Genomic DNA, 16,272 nt, shown 5'->3' with positions numbered 1-16,272 from the left:
TTGCCAGTTCTCCGAACTACTCAAAATTTCCGCTACCGGTTCTCCAGAACCTGTTAGAACCTGCTGGATTTCACCGCTCGGTTATCTGGCAGCACACCACAATGAATCCCTTATGTTGAAGGTGCATTCATGAAGAATTATAGTACAGTTTTGAGCTACTTGGACTAGAAATGAGGAGACGCGTCTTCAAATAGATGGTAGAGTTCACTAAGAGATACTGGGCCAGCCATATCTTCCATATCTGACCTATTTTACAGAATTGCTTGACTGAGAAGGAAAGATTACCACCCCTACATCTAAAAAAAGTCTCCTTCAATTTTCAGAAGAAAAGGCAGGATGTAAATGCAATAAATGAATATATTTGTTTAATTGGGGAATCCGTGTTAGTGGAGGACTTCCAGAAATAATAGTAAATGAAGTATACATAATACGATTAGAATTATTAGCATTCTATTATGTTTAAAGTATTGCTTAAAGTATTGAAAATAACGAGAACTATTTTTTTTAAAAAAATCAATACTAATTGCCATTGAGAATTACAGGCATACAATTATTTAACTTTTCATCCAAAGTTGAGTATAAGATAAAGAAAAAAAAGAAGCACTACAATTTGCATCGAAGTACATAACAGTTATAAGTTTCACTCTTGAACTCATTATTTAATGTTAAGATTTCTATTGTTATTTAATGTGTATACAGGCAGTCCTCAACTTACACTACACTGGGACTGGAATTCTGTCACAAGTTAGTGCAGTCCAGTGATGGGTTTCAACATTTTTTACTATGGGTTCTGTGGGTGTGGCTTGGTGGGTGTGGCAGGGGAAAGATACTTAAAATCTCCATTCCCACCCCACTTCAGGGGAAGGATACTGCAAAATCCCCATTTCCTCCCGATCAGCTGGGAGTCGGGAGGCAGAGAATAGATGGGGGCGGGGCCAGTCAGAATTTTTACTACTGGTTCTCCGAACTACTCAAAATGTCCGCTACCGGTTCTCCAGAACTGGTCAGAACCTGCTGAAACCCACCTCTGGTGCAGTCATAAAGCGAGCCATCACGAGTTGGCAGAGGAACTCTTGAACTTGAAGTCCACACATCTTAAAATGACTAAAGTTGAGAACCACTTCTCTAAGCACATACTTCTTCCTATTTCTTACCCATAATAAGCAAACCTGTTTACATGTTTCTGTGCTCTTTTTTTTCTTTTTTTAGCTTCCAATCAATGGGGACTTCACTTCAGAATCAGCAGGAGTCAAGCAACAGACAGGTAAAAAAAGTGTGTGAGCTCAAACTCTTTTCGCGATTCTCTGGGACGATACACAAGCAGGGGTGAAATGCTACCAGTTTGCTCCGAACCGGTAGTTTAAAAAAGCTGTATCGCGGGGTTTAGCTTTGCTAGAAAGCAGGAAATCCAGCTTTCTAGCGGAGCTAAATTTAGCGAAGCTAAATCACACGGCACAGCTGATCAAGCTCGCACTGTGCGCGCACTCATGCCCCCACTGTTCTACTTACCTAGCCTCCTTTTGGTGTGTACTGCGCATGAGTGCACACACAGCGCGAGCTCGATGCACATGCACTGCCAGCGAACCAGTAGCAAACCGGTTCAGATTTCACCACTGTACATAAGTACAGCTACACTGAGCACTTCGTTCTGGAAAAGACACAGTATTTGTGACACAGGTGATTTATAGGAAACGGTTTGACTGTGGGGAAAAAACCAGAAGGAGCACGGAAAGAAAAGGTAGAGGGGGAGCTTGTTAAGAAATGCAGTTAAACCCACATTACTTGGCTGAATTCTCTGCTTCTTTAATCGCTTTAGCAGCAGGGACCATCATAAATCGGAGCCAGAGAAGCATAGTCAGCTAATATTTTTGTAACGTGATCAAAGAGGTTTAAAAAAAAAAAAACATGACTTCAACTTAACAACGATTCGACCTGCGATTATTCTCTTTCCCTTTTTATAGAACTTGCATTCTCGCCTCTTAAGATGATGGCTCATTCATCTCCATTGCCCTCAGCTAGTCGAGGGACTTTTGTAGCCTTTGTGGGCCCTTCAGGCTTCTGTCTCAGCTGTTGATCTGGTTGCTTTGAACCGGCAGCTCTCCTTCACATGTCTCGGCAGCCCACAGAGCACCTGGCTGGCTGGGGAACATTTGCTTGTTCCTGCCTGATGTCTCCAAGCAACAAATGGGATCCAGGGAGGCAAAACCAGTTTGGGGAGATGCTGCTTGCATCTTTTACACGAGGGGCAGGCTGAATAGGTCTTCCTCCTGAGGCCTATTAAAAGTATCTTTTGCAAGTAAATCCACGATTGCCTCAGCCGAAGAGACCTGTTCAGGTAGTTCGTAAGGGAACCCCTGGTGTCAATGTCGCAGCATCTCATGATGCTTAGAGGAGGAGCAAGGAGTCTAGAGAAGTTGGAAGTTAAGCAGCTAAGCTTTTCAATGATATTAGCAGCTTACCTGAGAAGTTCTTAGCTCTCAGGAATCATATCAGGTTATATTTCTTCTCCCCCTCCTCCACTCTTATTATTTCCAAGTAGTTGTAAATGGAACAGCAACAATGGTTTGTCGTCTTCTAGACCAAGGTCCCTTACTCTCAGTTTTACAATTCTCAGAGCCTTCTGAAAAATTCAATGGGCGCATTCTATACAAGCAAAGGAACTGAGACGCTGAGCTTGTCGATCAAAAGGTCGGCAGTTCAGGGGTTCGAATCCCTAGCGCCGCGTAACGGGGTGAGCTCCCGTAACTCGTCCCAGCTTCTGTCAACCTAGCAGTTTGAAAGCACGTAAAAAATGCAAGTAGAAAAATAGGGACCACCTTTGGTGGGAAGGTAACAGCGTTCCGTGCGCCTTTGGCATTGAGTCATGCCGGCCACATGACCATGGAGACGTTTTTGGACAGTGCTGGCTCTTTGCCTTTGAAACGGAGATGAGCACCGCCCCCTAGAGTCGGGAATGACTAGCACATATATGCAAGGGGAACCTTTATTCTGTACAATAGCTATACCATCCTAAAATAGCCATTGCGCACTTCCAAATTGGAGGCAACCTACACGTCCCTACCAAACTTTTTGGAAAATAAATGTAAAATATTGGTTCTTCTACCCACATATAGGATCTGGCCCCACTCATCTTGTATTGCTAGGATTTTTTTTATGCCATCAGAAATATTAAGTATTGCCTTTGATTGTCCATCCTGGCATTCCCTGTTTTTACTTGAAAGTATTTCTTGATCACTTATTTCTTTAAAAAAAGAAAAAGGAATTGTGGTATTTTCTCATTCAGCAAGAAGGAATATTGGTCTGCTTTTATTTTTTTTTAGTGGGATGGGATTTGAAGGATATTTATTTATTGATTGATTGATTGATTGATTGGTTGGTTGGTTCGATTTATATGCCGCCCTTCTCCGGAGACTCAGGGCGGCTTACAATGCGTTAAGCAATAGCCTTCATACTTTTGTATATACCTGTTTAGTAGGGCTTTCGGGGGCCCCCCAAGCGGTGTTCTTTTTTATACGAAGTCAGCTTATTGCCCCCACAAACCAGGTCCTCATTTTACCTACCTCGGAAGGATGGAAGGCTGAGTCAACCTTGAGCCTGGTGAGATTTGAACTTGCAGTAATTGCAGGCAGCTGGTGTTACTTAACAGTGCTTTAGTCTGCTGCGCCACCAAGGCTCTTACATTGATGCAGATATGGGCAGGGTGTCCATGGCTGTAATAATTAATAGAATTAAGCACGATAGAACGTCTATAGAAAATCCAGTTATCCAGGGGTGGTTTCTACTTACCTTTACTACCGGTTTGCAACGGGATCGCACACTTTGCTTCTGCGCATGCGCAGATCGCTGATGACAACATCATCAGGGCAGTGGGCGGGGCCTCCTGCCAGTTTTACTACCGGTTCTTGCGAACCGGTCCGAACCGGGGCAACCCACCACTGCAGTTAACCTCCCTTATGATAAACAGAACAGAATGGCAGAACTGGAAGATACCTTGGAGGTGAACTCCTTGCTCAAGCAGGAGACCCCATCATGTTTCAGACAAGTGGCTGTCCAGCATCTTCTTAAAAGCCTCCATTTATGGAGCATCAACAACTTTTGAAGGCAAACTGTTCCATTGGCTAATGGTTCTCACCGTTAGGAAATTTCTCCTTAGTTCTAAGTTGGTTCTCTCCTTGTTTAGTTTCCATTCATTGTTTCTTGTCTTGCCTTCTGGTGCTTTGGAAAATAGACTTGACCCCCTCTTTCTTTCTTTCTTTCTTTCTTTCTTTCTTTCTTTCTTTCTTTCTTTCTTTCCTTCCTTCCTTCCTTCCTTCCTTCCTTCCTTCCTTCCTTCCTTCCTTCCTTCCTTCCTTCCTTCCTTTCTTTCTTTCTTTCTTTCTTTCTTTCTTTCTTTCTTTCTTTCTTCAATTTATATACCGCCTTTCTCCGGAGACTCAGGGCGGCTTACAATGCATTTAAAAAACAAAACAAAAAACACCATTATAAAAATATTAAAACATTAAAACCCATTCACACCCTTTATGGCCGGATCTCACAAGATCGCAACAGTGAGATCAACGGCCCCAGGCCTGCCGGAAGAGCCAGGTCTTCACCGCTTTTCGGAAAGCCAATAGGGTGGGGGTAGTCCGGATCTCAGGAGGTAACTGGTTCCAGAGAGCCAGGGCAGCCACAGAGAAGGCCCTCCCCCGCGGGCCCACCAGCCGGCATTGTTTAGCTGACGGGACCCCGAGGAGACTAACTCTGTGGGATCTTACCGGTCGCTGGGAGCTATGCGGTAGAAGGCGGTCTCGAAGATAACCTGGCCCTGAGTTATATAGGGTGGGGGCGGTCCGGACCTCAGGAGGTAACGGGTTCCAGAGAGCTGGGGCAACCACAGAGAAGGCCCTCCGCCGCAGGCCCACCAGCCAACATTGTTTAGCTGACGGGACCCGGAGAGACCAACTCTGTGGGATCTTACCGTCGCCGGGAGCTATGAGGTAGAAGGCGGTCTCGAAGATAACCTGACCCTCTTCTTTGTGGCAGCCTCACAAATACTGGCACACTGTTGTCATGTCACCCCTAGTTCTTCTTTTCACTGGACTGGACACCCTGAAGCTTTTAAAATGTCTGTCTACTATTAATTTCTTGGAAATCAGGACCACTTTAATAGTTAGGCTGTCTAAAGTATTTTCCCATGAGAAAACGTTCAGGCACTCTTAACTCCTCCGCCCCCAGCCTTCTTATGTTTGATGATCAGTTCCAGTCTCCACTGGGGGAAAGACAAAAGGGTTAACAACAATTGGAGATTGTGTAATCCTGAAATGAAGCGTTCAGGTTTAAATCCGCTGAGACAAATCCGCTTCATTTGTGCAAATTTCAGTGGCTGCGTTTTACTGCATTGGTTTTTATTCAGATCAATAGTTCAGTGAAATCCATAAATCAGTTGCTTACATCCTGAAGGCATTGAGCAGATGTCAGAAGGAAAAGAGATTGCCCTGCCCTGTGAAACTATAATCTAACAAAAATATTCAACTCAACATTTTTCTCCACCCTTCGTCAATGTAATCCTGAGCCCTGAAGGACACATCAAACTGGTTCGACTTAATGCTTTTGTAGGTTGTTCAATCTAGATTTGGCAAGTCTGTAGCTCTCAAGAATGTTCATTCTACAATGCTTTTCTCTCTCTTTCTCTCTTTTTTTTTTTGCCAGAATGTGGCCATAAATGGAAACATGAAGATCATTTAGGGCAAGGGTCTCCAACCTTGGCAACTTGAAGACTTGTGGGCTTCAACTCCCAGGGAGTTGAAGCCCACAAGTCTTCAAGTTGCCAAGGTTGGAGACCTCTGATTTGGGGAACAATATTTAAATGAGAATGCAAGTTGATGTGGTATTATGGCTGCAGGACTGAGCTTTGAAGCTCCATTTTGAATCTTAACGTGGCTGTGAACTTACTTTGGTGGCCTTAGACCAGGGTGGATTTGATTTAAATCGAGTTGATTTAAATCATGATTTAAATCACTAGTAAAAAGGCTTGATTTAAATCAACTCGATTTAAATCATAATTTTTAAAGAGCAACTGTCATCTCTGCTACTCCTTTGACCCACTGTTGACTCACCGATAGTCCCAGTGTTGCAGAATATACAGCCTCCTGCTACATAACTGAGCTCCATTTCATGCTGAACAAACTAAATGATTTATGTATCTTAAATAGAAAACTATCTCACGATAGATTTTTACCCCAAAAGTTTTTTATTAAAATAAATTTGATAAAAATAAAAAAAAATCCGATTTAAATAAAAAAAAAATCCGATTTAAATTTAAAAAATCTGATTTTTTTTGATTTTTTTAAAAAAATCATTGATTTTTATCCACCCTGCCTTAGACACGTTCTCAGCTTCGGTCTTTCGCCTGCGCTAAGGGGGAAGATAAGTCACGAAATGTCTTTGTGTGAAAATGACAACGAGTTTAATGAACCTGGAACTCTCCGAACCATTGAAAGCACTCGTCGTTGTTGACTTGTAGTTAACGATGATCATTGTGATTACTTCCACAATACAGATATGTAACTCGTTGGCCGCACTTTCCCCTTGCAAGTTGTTGTACTGAACGTTTTCTGAGTTTGTAAGCCAACTTCCCAGGGTGATCTTCTGGAATGCTTCTGCCCTGCTAAGGAACTTTTTCTGCCTCTCCTCTCCTCCTATGGTCTTTGAGGTCTTGTCTCCATGCCCGTGTGTCCTGGCATTTCCCTCTGCTGTTGCTCTTTTGGGTTGGAATTCTTGTTTGTTTGCTTGCTTTGGCTCCGCTGACCGGTCTGTCTGTGTTTTTGATATATTCTGGGGCTGTTTTTCGAGCCCAAATTTTTGGGAGGAGAGGTTGGCCCAAAACATACTGCTTGCCAGCTGGCATCTTAGTCATCCCAGCTCTACAAGGTCTTGCTTTCTCCTCATCATTTTCTTTCCCTTCCAATATTTATTTGCTTTAGTTCTTGGCCCTGTTTTAGGTTGACCTCCTCCAACCCAGCTGTTGCCTTGAGCTGAGGGCTCAAATTTGAAGGTTGGAGGCTAATGAGCTGATGTTTGGGCCTGGCTGGTTCTCCTTTATCTTACTTCCCCCAGAAAATTCCTTAACAGGGCAGCTTCCCAGAAAGGGAGACCACGGGACTTAATGTTACTTCTAGAACGCTCTGTTCAGCTTAAGTTCCAGAACAAGGAAGAAGCTCCTTCTAGATTGCTATAGATGTCCTTTTGTTCTTGTAATATTCAGATAGTTTGGATGCCTAGAGAGATACATGGGAGGAAGTAAGATTCATTTAGTCCAGGGTTCAACTAAAATCTTCCCCAGGTGGTGGCCTTTACCAAGTGAGGTCCTATGCATTGGTGGGATTCAAATTTTTTTACTACCGGTTCTGTGGGTGTGTCTTGGTGGGCAGGGCATGTCTTGGTGGGCAGGGCAGGGGAAGGATACTGCAAAATCTCCATTCCCTCCCCACTCCAGGGGAAGGATACTGCAAAATCTCCATTCCCACCCCACTACAGGGGAAGGATACTGCAAAATCTTCATTCCCACCTCACTCCAGGGGAAGGATACTGCAAAATCCCCATTCCCTTCCCACTCCAGGGGAAAGATGCTGCAAAATCTCCATTCCCTCCCCACTTCCAGGGGAAGGATACTGCAAAATCCCCATTCCCCGCCCGATCAGCTGGGACTTGGGAGGCAGAGAATAGATGGGGGCGGGGCCAGTCAGAGGTGGTAGTTACCGGTTCTCCGAACTACTCAAAATTTCCGCTACCGGTTCTCCAGAACTGGTCAGAACCTGCTGAATACCACCACTTCTCCGCAAGGGAGAAACCATGCCTCCTTTCTGAATTTGTTCTTATTTATTCAGAATTTTTTTTTTCCAGCTCCTTCATCTCGAAGGAAAGCCTGAAGAAGGGTTGAAAATAAAATATAGGAAGCCCACTGTTGATCTTAAAAAATAACATAACAAGAAAAGAGGGGGAATAAACAAGAAAAGGATTAGACCTCCGAGTCGGCAGCCATTTTGTTTCTGTGGCAGAAAATTCCATACATGACTTGGGGTTTAGGTGAAGATTTATTTTGACTGCATTGACTCAATTGCCAACTCACTGTCTTGAATGACCATATATTAAAGCAATATGGGAAAATGGAAAACAAATTCCTTCCCCTTCCCTCTCTATGTGGTCTTTGAAAGCGCTTCTAACCAGGATTATTGAAATTGGAGGCAGCGTTTCTTTCTCATTTGGGGATGAGAAATAAATGAAAAATTACAGTGTGTTCTCAAAAATAGGCATATCACAGCCTCTCTAAAAGCAGTCTCAACTGCTTATGGGATAAGCCCAGTGGTGACATCAGCATTGCCTAAGGCAAGCGGATCACTGATGGTCCATGAGAAAATTTTGGTGGTCTGCAGAAAAATTATTTGCATTTTTAATATTGCACTAAATCAGACTACGGCCCCTGGGACAGATATGTGCCATGAATGTTTGTGTTGCTGCAGAGAGTCTCCCCCTTCGGGGTCTTTTTGTGTGGGTCGGAGGGGGGCAGAAATTCCGACTTGGGGTCTGCTTCGGCCTCCTGGTGTGGGACTTTGGCCGAAGGCTGGAGGGAAGCGTTTCTGGTGGCAAAGAGCCGGAGGACCTCGTTCCAATGGGACTGCATCATGGCCTGGAACTGGCTGACCATCTCAGCCCGCTGAGCCTCCAGGCGCCAGTACCTGACCTTGCACTCCCGCAGGTCTTCCCTCTGCTTGGAAAGCCTATGCTCCTAGTCCTCAGTGAGGTGCTTCTGCTGAGCCTCCTTTTTGGCCAGATCCAATTTGAAATGAGCCAGCTGTTTGCCCAACACTTTTTCCTGGTGGCTGCTTAAGTCCAACAACTGCTTCCTGTTGGGGCCCTAAGGAGCCTGTGCTGGTAGACGAGTTAGTCACGCCCACCCAGTCACATGACCACCTAGCCACACCCACCCAACTGGTCATTAGATTATGTTAGTGGTCCACGGGATTTAAAATTATGAATTTAGTGGTCCCTGAGGTCCAAAAGATTGGTGACCTCTGGCCTAGGGGATGCCCAGTTGTGACATCATGTCCCCATTAATCAACCCATCAATGTGGTACTATTTATCTACTTGCATTTTTACACAGTTTCGAACTGCTAGGTTGGCAGGAGCTGGAGCAAATGGCGAGAACAGCACTCGGGTCCCGAATGTGGGCTTGTTGATTGTCAACCCAGCTTCCTAACCATGTGAGGCACCGAGCTCCATATTCCGGTACAGTTATCCCTTTCTAAGCTGGGATAAACCTTCATTAATCAGTATCTCAGATGTAGATATACCAGGGGGTTACTGTCTTTAAAGGTAAAGGTTCCCCTCGCACATATGTGCTAGTCGTTCCCGACTCTAGGGGGTGTTGATCATCTCTGTTTCAAAGCCAAAGAGCCAGCGCTGTCTGAAGACATCTCTGTGGTCACGTGGACAGCATGACTCAACGCCAAAGGCGCACGGAACGCTGTTCCTTTTCCACCAAAGGTAGTCCCTATTTTTCTACTTGCATTTTTTACGTGCTTTCAAACTCCTAGGTTGGCAGAAGCTGGGACAAGTAACAGGAGCTCATCCCGTTATGCGACACTAGGGATTCGAACCGCTGAACTGCCGACCTTTCGATCGAAAGCTCAGTGTCTCAGCCACTGAGGCACTGCGTCCCTAATACTGTCTTTACTGACAGCTTAAGTTTACCAACATCGTTCAACAAATCATGCTACTAACATTAGACTGGTGATTCTATTGTCCTTTCCTTGTCTGACCAGTTAAACTATTGTCTTCTAGATCAGAATAGACTATAAAAAGGCAGCAGACTTAAGATTTGTCTCCGAAGCGGTTGCTAGATGACGTGGAATACCCAAAAGATGAGTTGCATTCCAGAAAATGATATATTTTTGCCTACAGGGTCTCTAAGAAAATGGAAATGATTTAACAAAAGCCCACAGATCAATATGAAAAGATTGATGAAAGAGGGCTCAGAGGACACTGAGCTTGTCGATTGAAAGTTCAGCGGTTTGAATCCCTAGTGCCGCGTAACGGGGTGAGCTCTCGTTACTTGTCCCAGCTTCTGCCAACCTAGCAGTTCGAAAGCACATTAAAAAAATGCAAGTAGAAAAATAGGGACCTCTTTTGGTGGGAAGATAACAGCGTTCCGTGTACCTTTGGCGTTGAGTCATGCCGGCCACATGACCACGGAGACGTCTTTGGACAGGGCTGAATCTTCGGCTTTGAAACGGAGATGAGCACTGCCCCCTAGAGTCAGGAATGACTAGCACGTATGTGCAAGGGGAACCTTTAAATTTACCTTTAAGATAGGTAGGTGTTCTGGTGTCAAGAATCAGAGGTCCTCAGTAGAGAGGAAAGGAGGCCACTCAGGAGGAACAGCTTGATGGGACTTCTGACCTAACAGTGTACCAAGTTGACGAAGGCTAGACTAGACTGTCTCTTTTGAAATTGTCTATTCTTCCAAATTCCTTTGTTTCTTGGGTGGGATAGGGGGGTTAAGGGAGATCATAAGCAATGCTGATGAGGGTCTTTCTGTGAAGACTCCTGCAGTCTGCTCTTCCCAGAAACATTTGTTCTTATTTAGGAAGGACTTTAACCCACCACCCCCTCCTTCTGTCTCCAAGGTTTTTAAGCAGATGCAGCTGGGACTGCCAAGGAGGATTTACTATTTGTCTAGCAAAAAAATATGTCTTTAGATGAAGAAGCTGCTAGAGGTTGGGAAGAAAAGGGGCAAAGCAAGCACCCCCAGCATTTAAAAGATGCGGGTCAGAAAAGAGTGAGCGTCATGTAAAATGCATCAAACTAGGTTTGTCGGATCTAACTTAAGAGAAGGATTAGAGGTGACGTGATATCAGTCTTCCAATATTTGAGGGGCTCTCATGGAGAAAAGGGTGTTGAGCTAGATTCCAAAGCATCTGAGGGCAGGACAAGAAGTAACAGATGGAAGACCATTAAAGAGAAAGTGGAGGAATTTCCACTTTCAGAGGAAGGGCTTGCCTTCAGAAGTTGGACGTGTTCCATCGATTGAGATTTTTAAGAAGAGCTTGGACTGCCATTTGTCCAGAATGGTATAGGGCCATGATGGCGAACCTATGGCACGCGTGCCACAGGTGGCACATGGAGTCATGTTGCCTGGCACGCCAGCTCAGCTCTGTCAGCTGATTTTCGGCCCTTTTGGGCCCACCAGAAGAGGGCCTGGGGGTGGGGAAGGCCCGTTTTTCTTTCTCCCTGGCTCCAGATCCTCTCTATGCATCTGGGGAGGGTGAAAACAGCCTTCCCCACCCCCCTTGGAGGCCTGAAACGGCCCGTTTCTCAACTTCCGTCCTCCAAGGGGGTGGGGAAGGCTGTTTTCGCCCTCCCCAGATGCATAGAGAGGATCTGGAGCCAGGTGAGAAAGAAAAATGGGCCTACCACGCTATTGCGTGCCAGGAGGGGGGGGAAGAGGGGTCGCGCTCGCATGTGCATGGCAGGGCACATAGAATTATGGGTGTGGCACACGCACGGGCAAACCTACCTCGCCCCCCTCTTCCTGGCACATGATGGCAAAAAGGTTAGCCATCACTGGTATAGGGTCTCCTGCTTGAACAGAGCATTGGACCAAAAGACTTCCAAGGCCCCTTTCCGTCCATTATTCCTTGTCTGGCCTTCAGGTTGACCCATTCCTCTCTGTGGCAGCCCCTCAAATATTGGAAGACTGCTATCCTGTCTCCCCTGGTCCTTCTCTTCACTAGACCATTTATTTATTTATTTTTATTATTCATATTTCTATGCCGCCCACTCTCCGAGGACTCTGGGCGGCTTACACCAAAGACAGTATACTAAATAGTATATTGCCCCTAACAATCTGGGTCCTCATTTTACCCACCTCGGAAGGATGGAAGGCTGAGTCAACCTTGAGCCGGTGAGATTTGATCCTCTGATCTGCTGAACTAGCAGTCAGCTGAAGTAACTGCAGTATAGCACTCTAACCACTGCACCACCTCGGCTCAGCTAACATGGCTCGACTAGCCATGCCCAGTTCCTGTAACCGTTCTTCATATGTTTTAGCCTCCAGTCACTGAATCATCCTGGTTGCCCTCCTCTGCACTTTCGCTAGAGTTTCAACATCTTTTTTATAGTGTGGTGACCAAAACTGGATGCAGTACTCTAGGTGTGGTCTTACTAAGGCTTTATAGAGTGGTATTAGTACCTCCCTTGATCTTGATTGCATCTCTCTGTTAATGCAATTTAGGATTGCATTGGCTTTTTTTGGCTGCCTCTGCACACTGTTGGCTCATCTTTTAACTGGTTGTCCACTAAGACTCCAAGATCCCCCTCATGGTTACTGCTATTAAGCCTGGTCCAGTTTATATGTGTACTTTTGGTTTTTCTTACCTAAGTGTGTTTATCTGAGTGGAGAATTGTCATTCTGGTGGATTCTGCCAGGGGTACTTTTCAGGCTTTACTAATGCTAACATAGCACTGTAGAAGGTAGGTATCCCATTAGAGCTGCCATAAATATTATGCATTCACGGGTAGGCCTCTCCAATGGTCCCTGTTGTTTGATGCTGGATTAAATCCTCTACAGCAGCCAGCTGAATCTCAAACATATGGGGAAGCTCTGTTGAGGCTGATGTGGGTAGTTAAAATGGATGTGGCCTGCTGCCAGCTGGCCCAGATCACAATGCTCCTGGCTTCTATTGGCAAGCAAATTTGCCGGTGGGGAGCGGGGGGTATTTAGTTAAGGAACGGCTCAAATCGGGAGAAATGAGAAGGAACAGGCTGGTCTGAAAAACCCAGAAATGTAAACGCTGAAGAAAGTGAGATAGGCGTTTCGTTGATTGTAATTGAGGGGTGTCCGATTTGGGGATAAGAACTCAAGTCCAAAAACCGATATTAGAAGATATATGAGTTGGTATGCTATCATAGTTCGAACCCTGAATTTATACCAGATTATCAGATTATGCCCATTTAGCAAATCCTTTGACACTTTTGTTTTTTCATCCAAACTGTTCTAGCAGTTGAAAGGAATAAGGGGAGAATAATAATAAGCCGCCATTCCTTGGTGACTTGGAGAAGGTTAGCCAACTGAAATAGGGAGCAGTGAAAACACAAGGCAGGAATTTAGGCCTGACTCCGTCCTGTGTACTATGCAAACAACAAGTCCATTAATGTGACTCTTCCACATACCTATGATAGTCCTTCACGGCTTAAAAAGGGAGAGTGCGAATTATCTTCTCAAAGGCTCCATCCATCTAAACCCTTGCAGACAATTCTCATTCATCAAGAGTTCTTCGAGCATACGACATGGTTTGGATGAGGGGACGGGAAATTGTAGCCCCCAAAGCAATTTCTTTTCTGCTTTCACCAGTTACGTCACTGAAATTAAGCAGATGTTATCATCCAAAAAAAAAAAATCAGTTGTGCCATTTTCTGCTGGTTTCCGAAATGTTTTTTTTTTAAAAAAACATCTCAGCAGGGACCACCTCCTTCAAGTCAATAGTGTGTAACCCTCTGGCTTTGTCAACCGTCCTTAGTCAGATCTCTGGGCTGTCTCTCTAGTCCTATCCAGATGTTTTGTCTTGTGAAAACAATGCTGGTTCTGCATTTCCAGAAGATCTTAATGAGCCAAGGAGCTTATAGGCGAGGAGGCCATCCTTTCAGTAGCCCCACCCTTAACCATTGGAAGCTGACTTAACACTCTGAATTGGACCCAAAGTAAATCATGAACACAGAGCTAAGGGAGTTACATGTTCATAATGATTAATTCCAGTTAGGAGCATTATAGGACCTCTTTGAAATTTCTGGATGTATTTCAGAGGGAGCTCCACGTGGAGCCACTTCTAATAATTCAGTCATGATAAAGCAACGCCATGCATCACCGCAGCCACCTCTGTTTTTGGCTAGAAATGGGTGGAGTTGGCACGAATTAAGCCAAAGGAAACCTATAGCCCCCAGCAGTCAGCAAAGCATTCTTGTTTCCCGGTCGAGCAATTCAGAACTTCTAAAAAACGTTGAGTCATTAGTGAAACTACTTCTCGTTTCGCTATTCGGTATTTTCCTAATCGGGAGTGATTTTTATCTTGCCTGCTTTCGATGTAATATTTTCGACAGTACAATCCGAACCCTTACAGCTTCTCTTAAGATGGAATGGAAATTCTTTCTTTGCCCTGTTAGGAATAAAATTGGTACTTAACGTAGAAAGATGACTCAGTCAGACTCTCTGTCTGTCTAATTCTCCAAGATCTTCAGTAAAGATCTTTTGCATCATTTCTTCCCTGGTACTTCTACCTGAAGATGCTGAGAATTACACCTGAGATTTGTTTAATATCCAGAACTTTGATACTGAACTACAGTCTTGCTACCAGCATTGATGGCCTGAGCTGTTTGTGATAACCTTGATGCAAAGTTGTTGTATCTCTTGTGGCACCCAAGTTGGCCAAGGAAAATTAGTTGGATTTTGGGAACTCGGCAAAGGAGATCACCATTTACCAGCTCTGGTTACTAGTGGTGTATTTTAGTGAAATTGCTTTTGATACAAATAGACCAACCAACTAAAGCTCAGTTTGATACAAATTTCTAAAAAGAGTGTGAAAGTAGTTTATAGTTGTTGCTAAGGCAAATTGCTATAGTTGTACAAGATGGGAGATTGAAAAGGAATTGCAGACGACGGACAAGAGCTAAATCCCAGATTTTGGGTACTCGAGAAAACAATGATAAGGCATCTTTTGCAAGGTTCATACCTCCAAAGTTTTAGCCACCTTTCCTGCTGATACTTCCCCATCTTAAATACAGGTACTATTTAAGACTTAAAACCACAATTAAGCCCCAAAGGATTGTCACACACCTCCATCCTGCCCTGTAATATTACCTAAACTGCTTTCTCCAATTAACACACTCAGTGGATTAAACTGTTCACTCTTCCTTTTCGTTCTTTCCCACTGTTGCTGGTATTGTAGCCCTTCTTTTTTTTTAAAGTTTTTTATTTTAAACACATTAAAACAAACACAAAACAAACAACACATAAATACGTATCATTTTTCCGTTGTTTACAGCTCTTTTAAGGTGATCCTTTCTTATTATTTACATATATTCTAACTTTATCTTAATCTATTTAAATAATCTAATTTCCTATTATTTCGACTTCTCTTTCCTTTGATCTTCAGCACATTCAAGCAATATTATTACAAAAATAAACAATAAGGTATTATTTCAATTCCCCCTTTTTTCCTTTATTCCTTTTTTTTTTCATTTTTCCTTTTCTCCCACCAATCTTACCATCTGCACCATACTCTATAGTAATCTGTGTCCTCTCTTTCCTTAAGTTCCTTTGTGAGCTTGTCCATCTCTGCACATTCGAGGATTTTTTTAATTAGATCCTCTTCTGTTGGTGGACATTCCTTCTTCCAGTTTTGTGCATATATTATGCGAGCTGCTGTTAATATATGTAGTGTTAAATACTGTATTTCTTTTGGGTAATTTTCTATTGGAATCCCTATTAGAAATTGCTCTGGCTCTCCCTTTACTGGTTTTTCTATTATCTCCTCTAAAAGTTTTTTAACTTTGACCCAAAATTGTTTTGCCACTGGACAAGTCCACCAGAGGTGATAGTATGTTCCATAGTTATTCTTGCATTTCCAACATTTCGGTGAATTACCAGGGAACATCTTTGCTATTCTTGTAGCCCTTTCTAATTTGGCTCCCATCAGTGCCGGAGAAACTGGAAAAATTCGAGTGCCCTCTTCTGGTCAGGAGCTGGCTTTGTCTGAGAGATCCAGAAAGATGACTTTTGGACTATATGTTGCCCCATCAGGCCATCAGATAGGTCCTCCTGAGGCTTCAGGGCAAGGATTAACAAGAATGAGTTAACCATCCAAGAATGTGTCCCTGCCCCCACCCCCACACACACCCTTTCAGGAAATGAGTTGTGTATGGGCTACACATTTAATTTTAGCACTATTCGGGAGCCAAATCTGGAATACTCCCTAGCGCAAGTGGCTGCCTTTGTTCCGATAATACTATCTAATGTAGCTTGCTTCAAAGACCTTCGCACATTTTCTTCTGGTGAGGTAACGCAGGTCTTCTAAAGTCTGTGGAAATGGATGGAGAAGAAGACTGACTGTGGTTGACTTTGTGGTGCTGGGATGGGGTCAGGGGTGAAATCCAGCAGGTTCTAACAGGTTCTGGAGAACCGGTAGCGGAAATTTTGAGTAGTTCGGAGAACCGGCAAATGCCACCTCTGGCTGGCCCCA

General features: G+C 44.1%; 1 protein-coding gene across 1 annotated transcript in view; it reads left to right on the top strand.

Annotated features, from left to right (window-relative positions):
- The window catches only part of LOC139326290 (PDZ and LIM domain protein 2-like), an 85,990-nt gene that overhangs the window by 44,488 nt on the left and 25,230 nt on the right, over positions 1-16,272 (top strand). The window contains exon 6 of the mRNA XM_070956450.1: positions 1,210-1,264. Within this exon, the coding sequence (XP_070812551.1) occupies positions 1,210-1,264 (55 nt within the window). The remainder of the gene's footprint in view (positions 1-1,209; positions 1,265-16,272) is intronic.

The sequence above is a fragment of the Pituophis catenifer genome, unplaced genomic scaffold (assembly GCF_029215685.1).
Source record: "Pituophis catenifer annectens isolate HBS135680 unplaced genomic scaffold, rPitCat1.0.hap2 SCAF_31, whole genome shotgun sequence".
NCBI lineage: Eukaryota > Metazoa > Chordata > Lepidosauria > Squamata > Colubridae > Pituophis > Pituophis catenifer.
The sequence above is the reverse complement of the archived record's forward strand: the minus strand, read 5'-3'. Positions and strand labels throughout refer to the sequence as shown.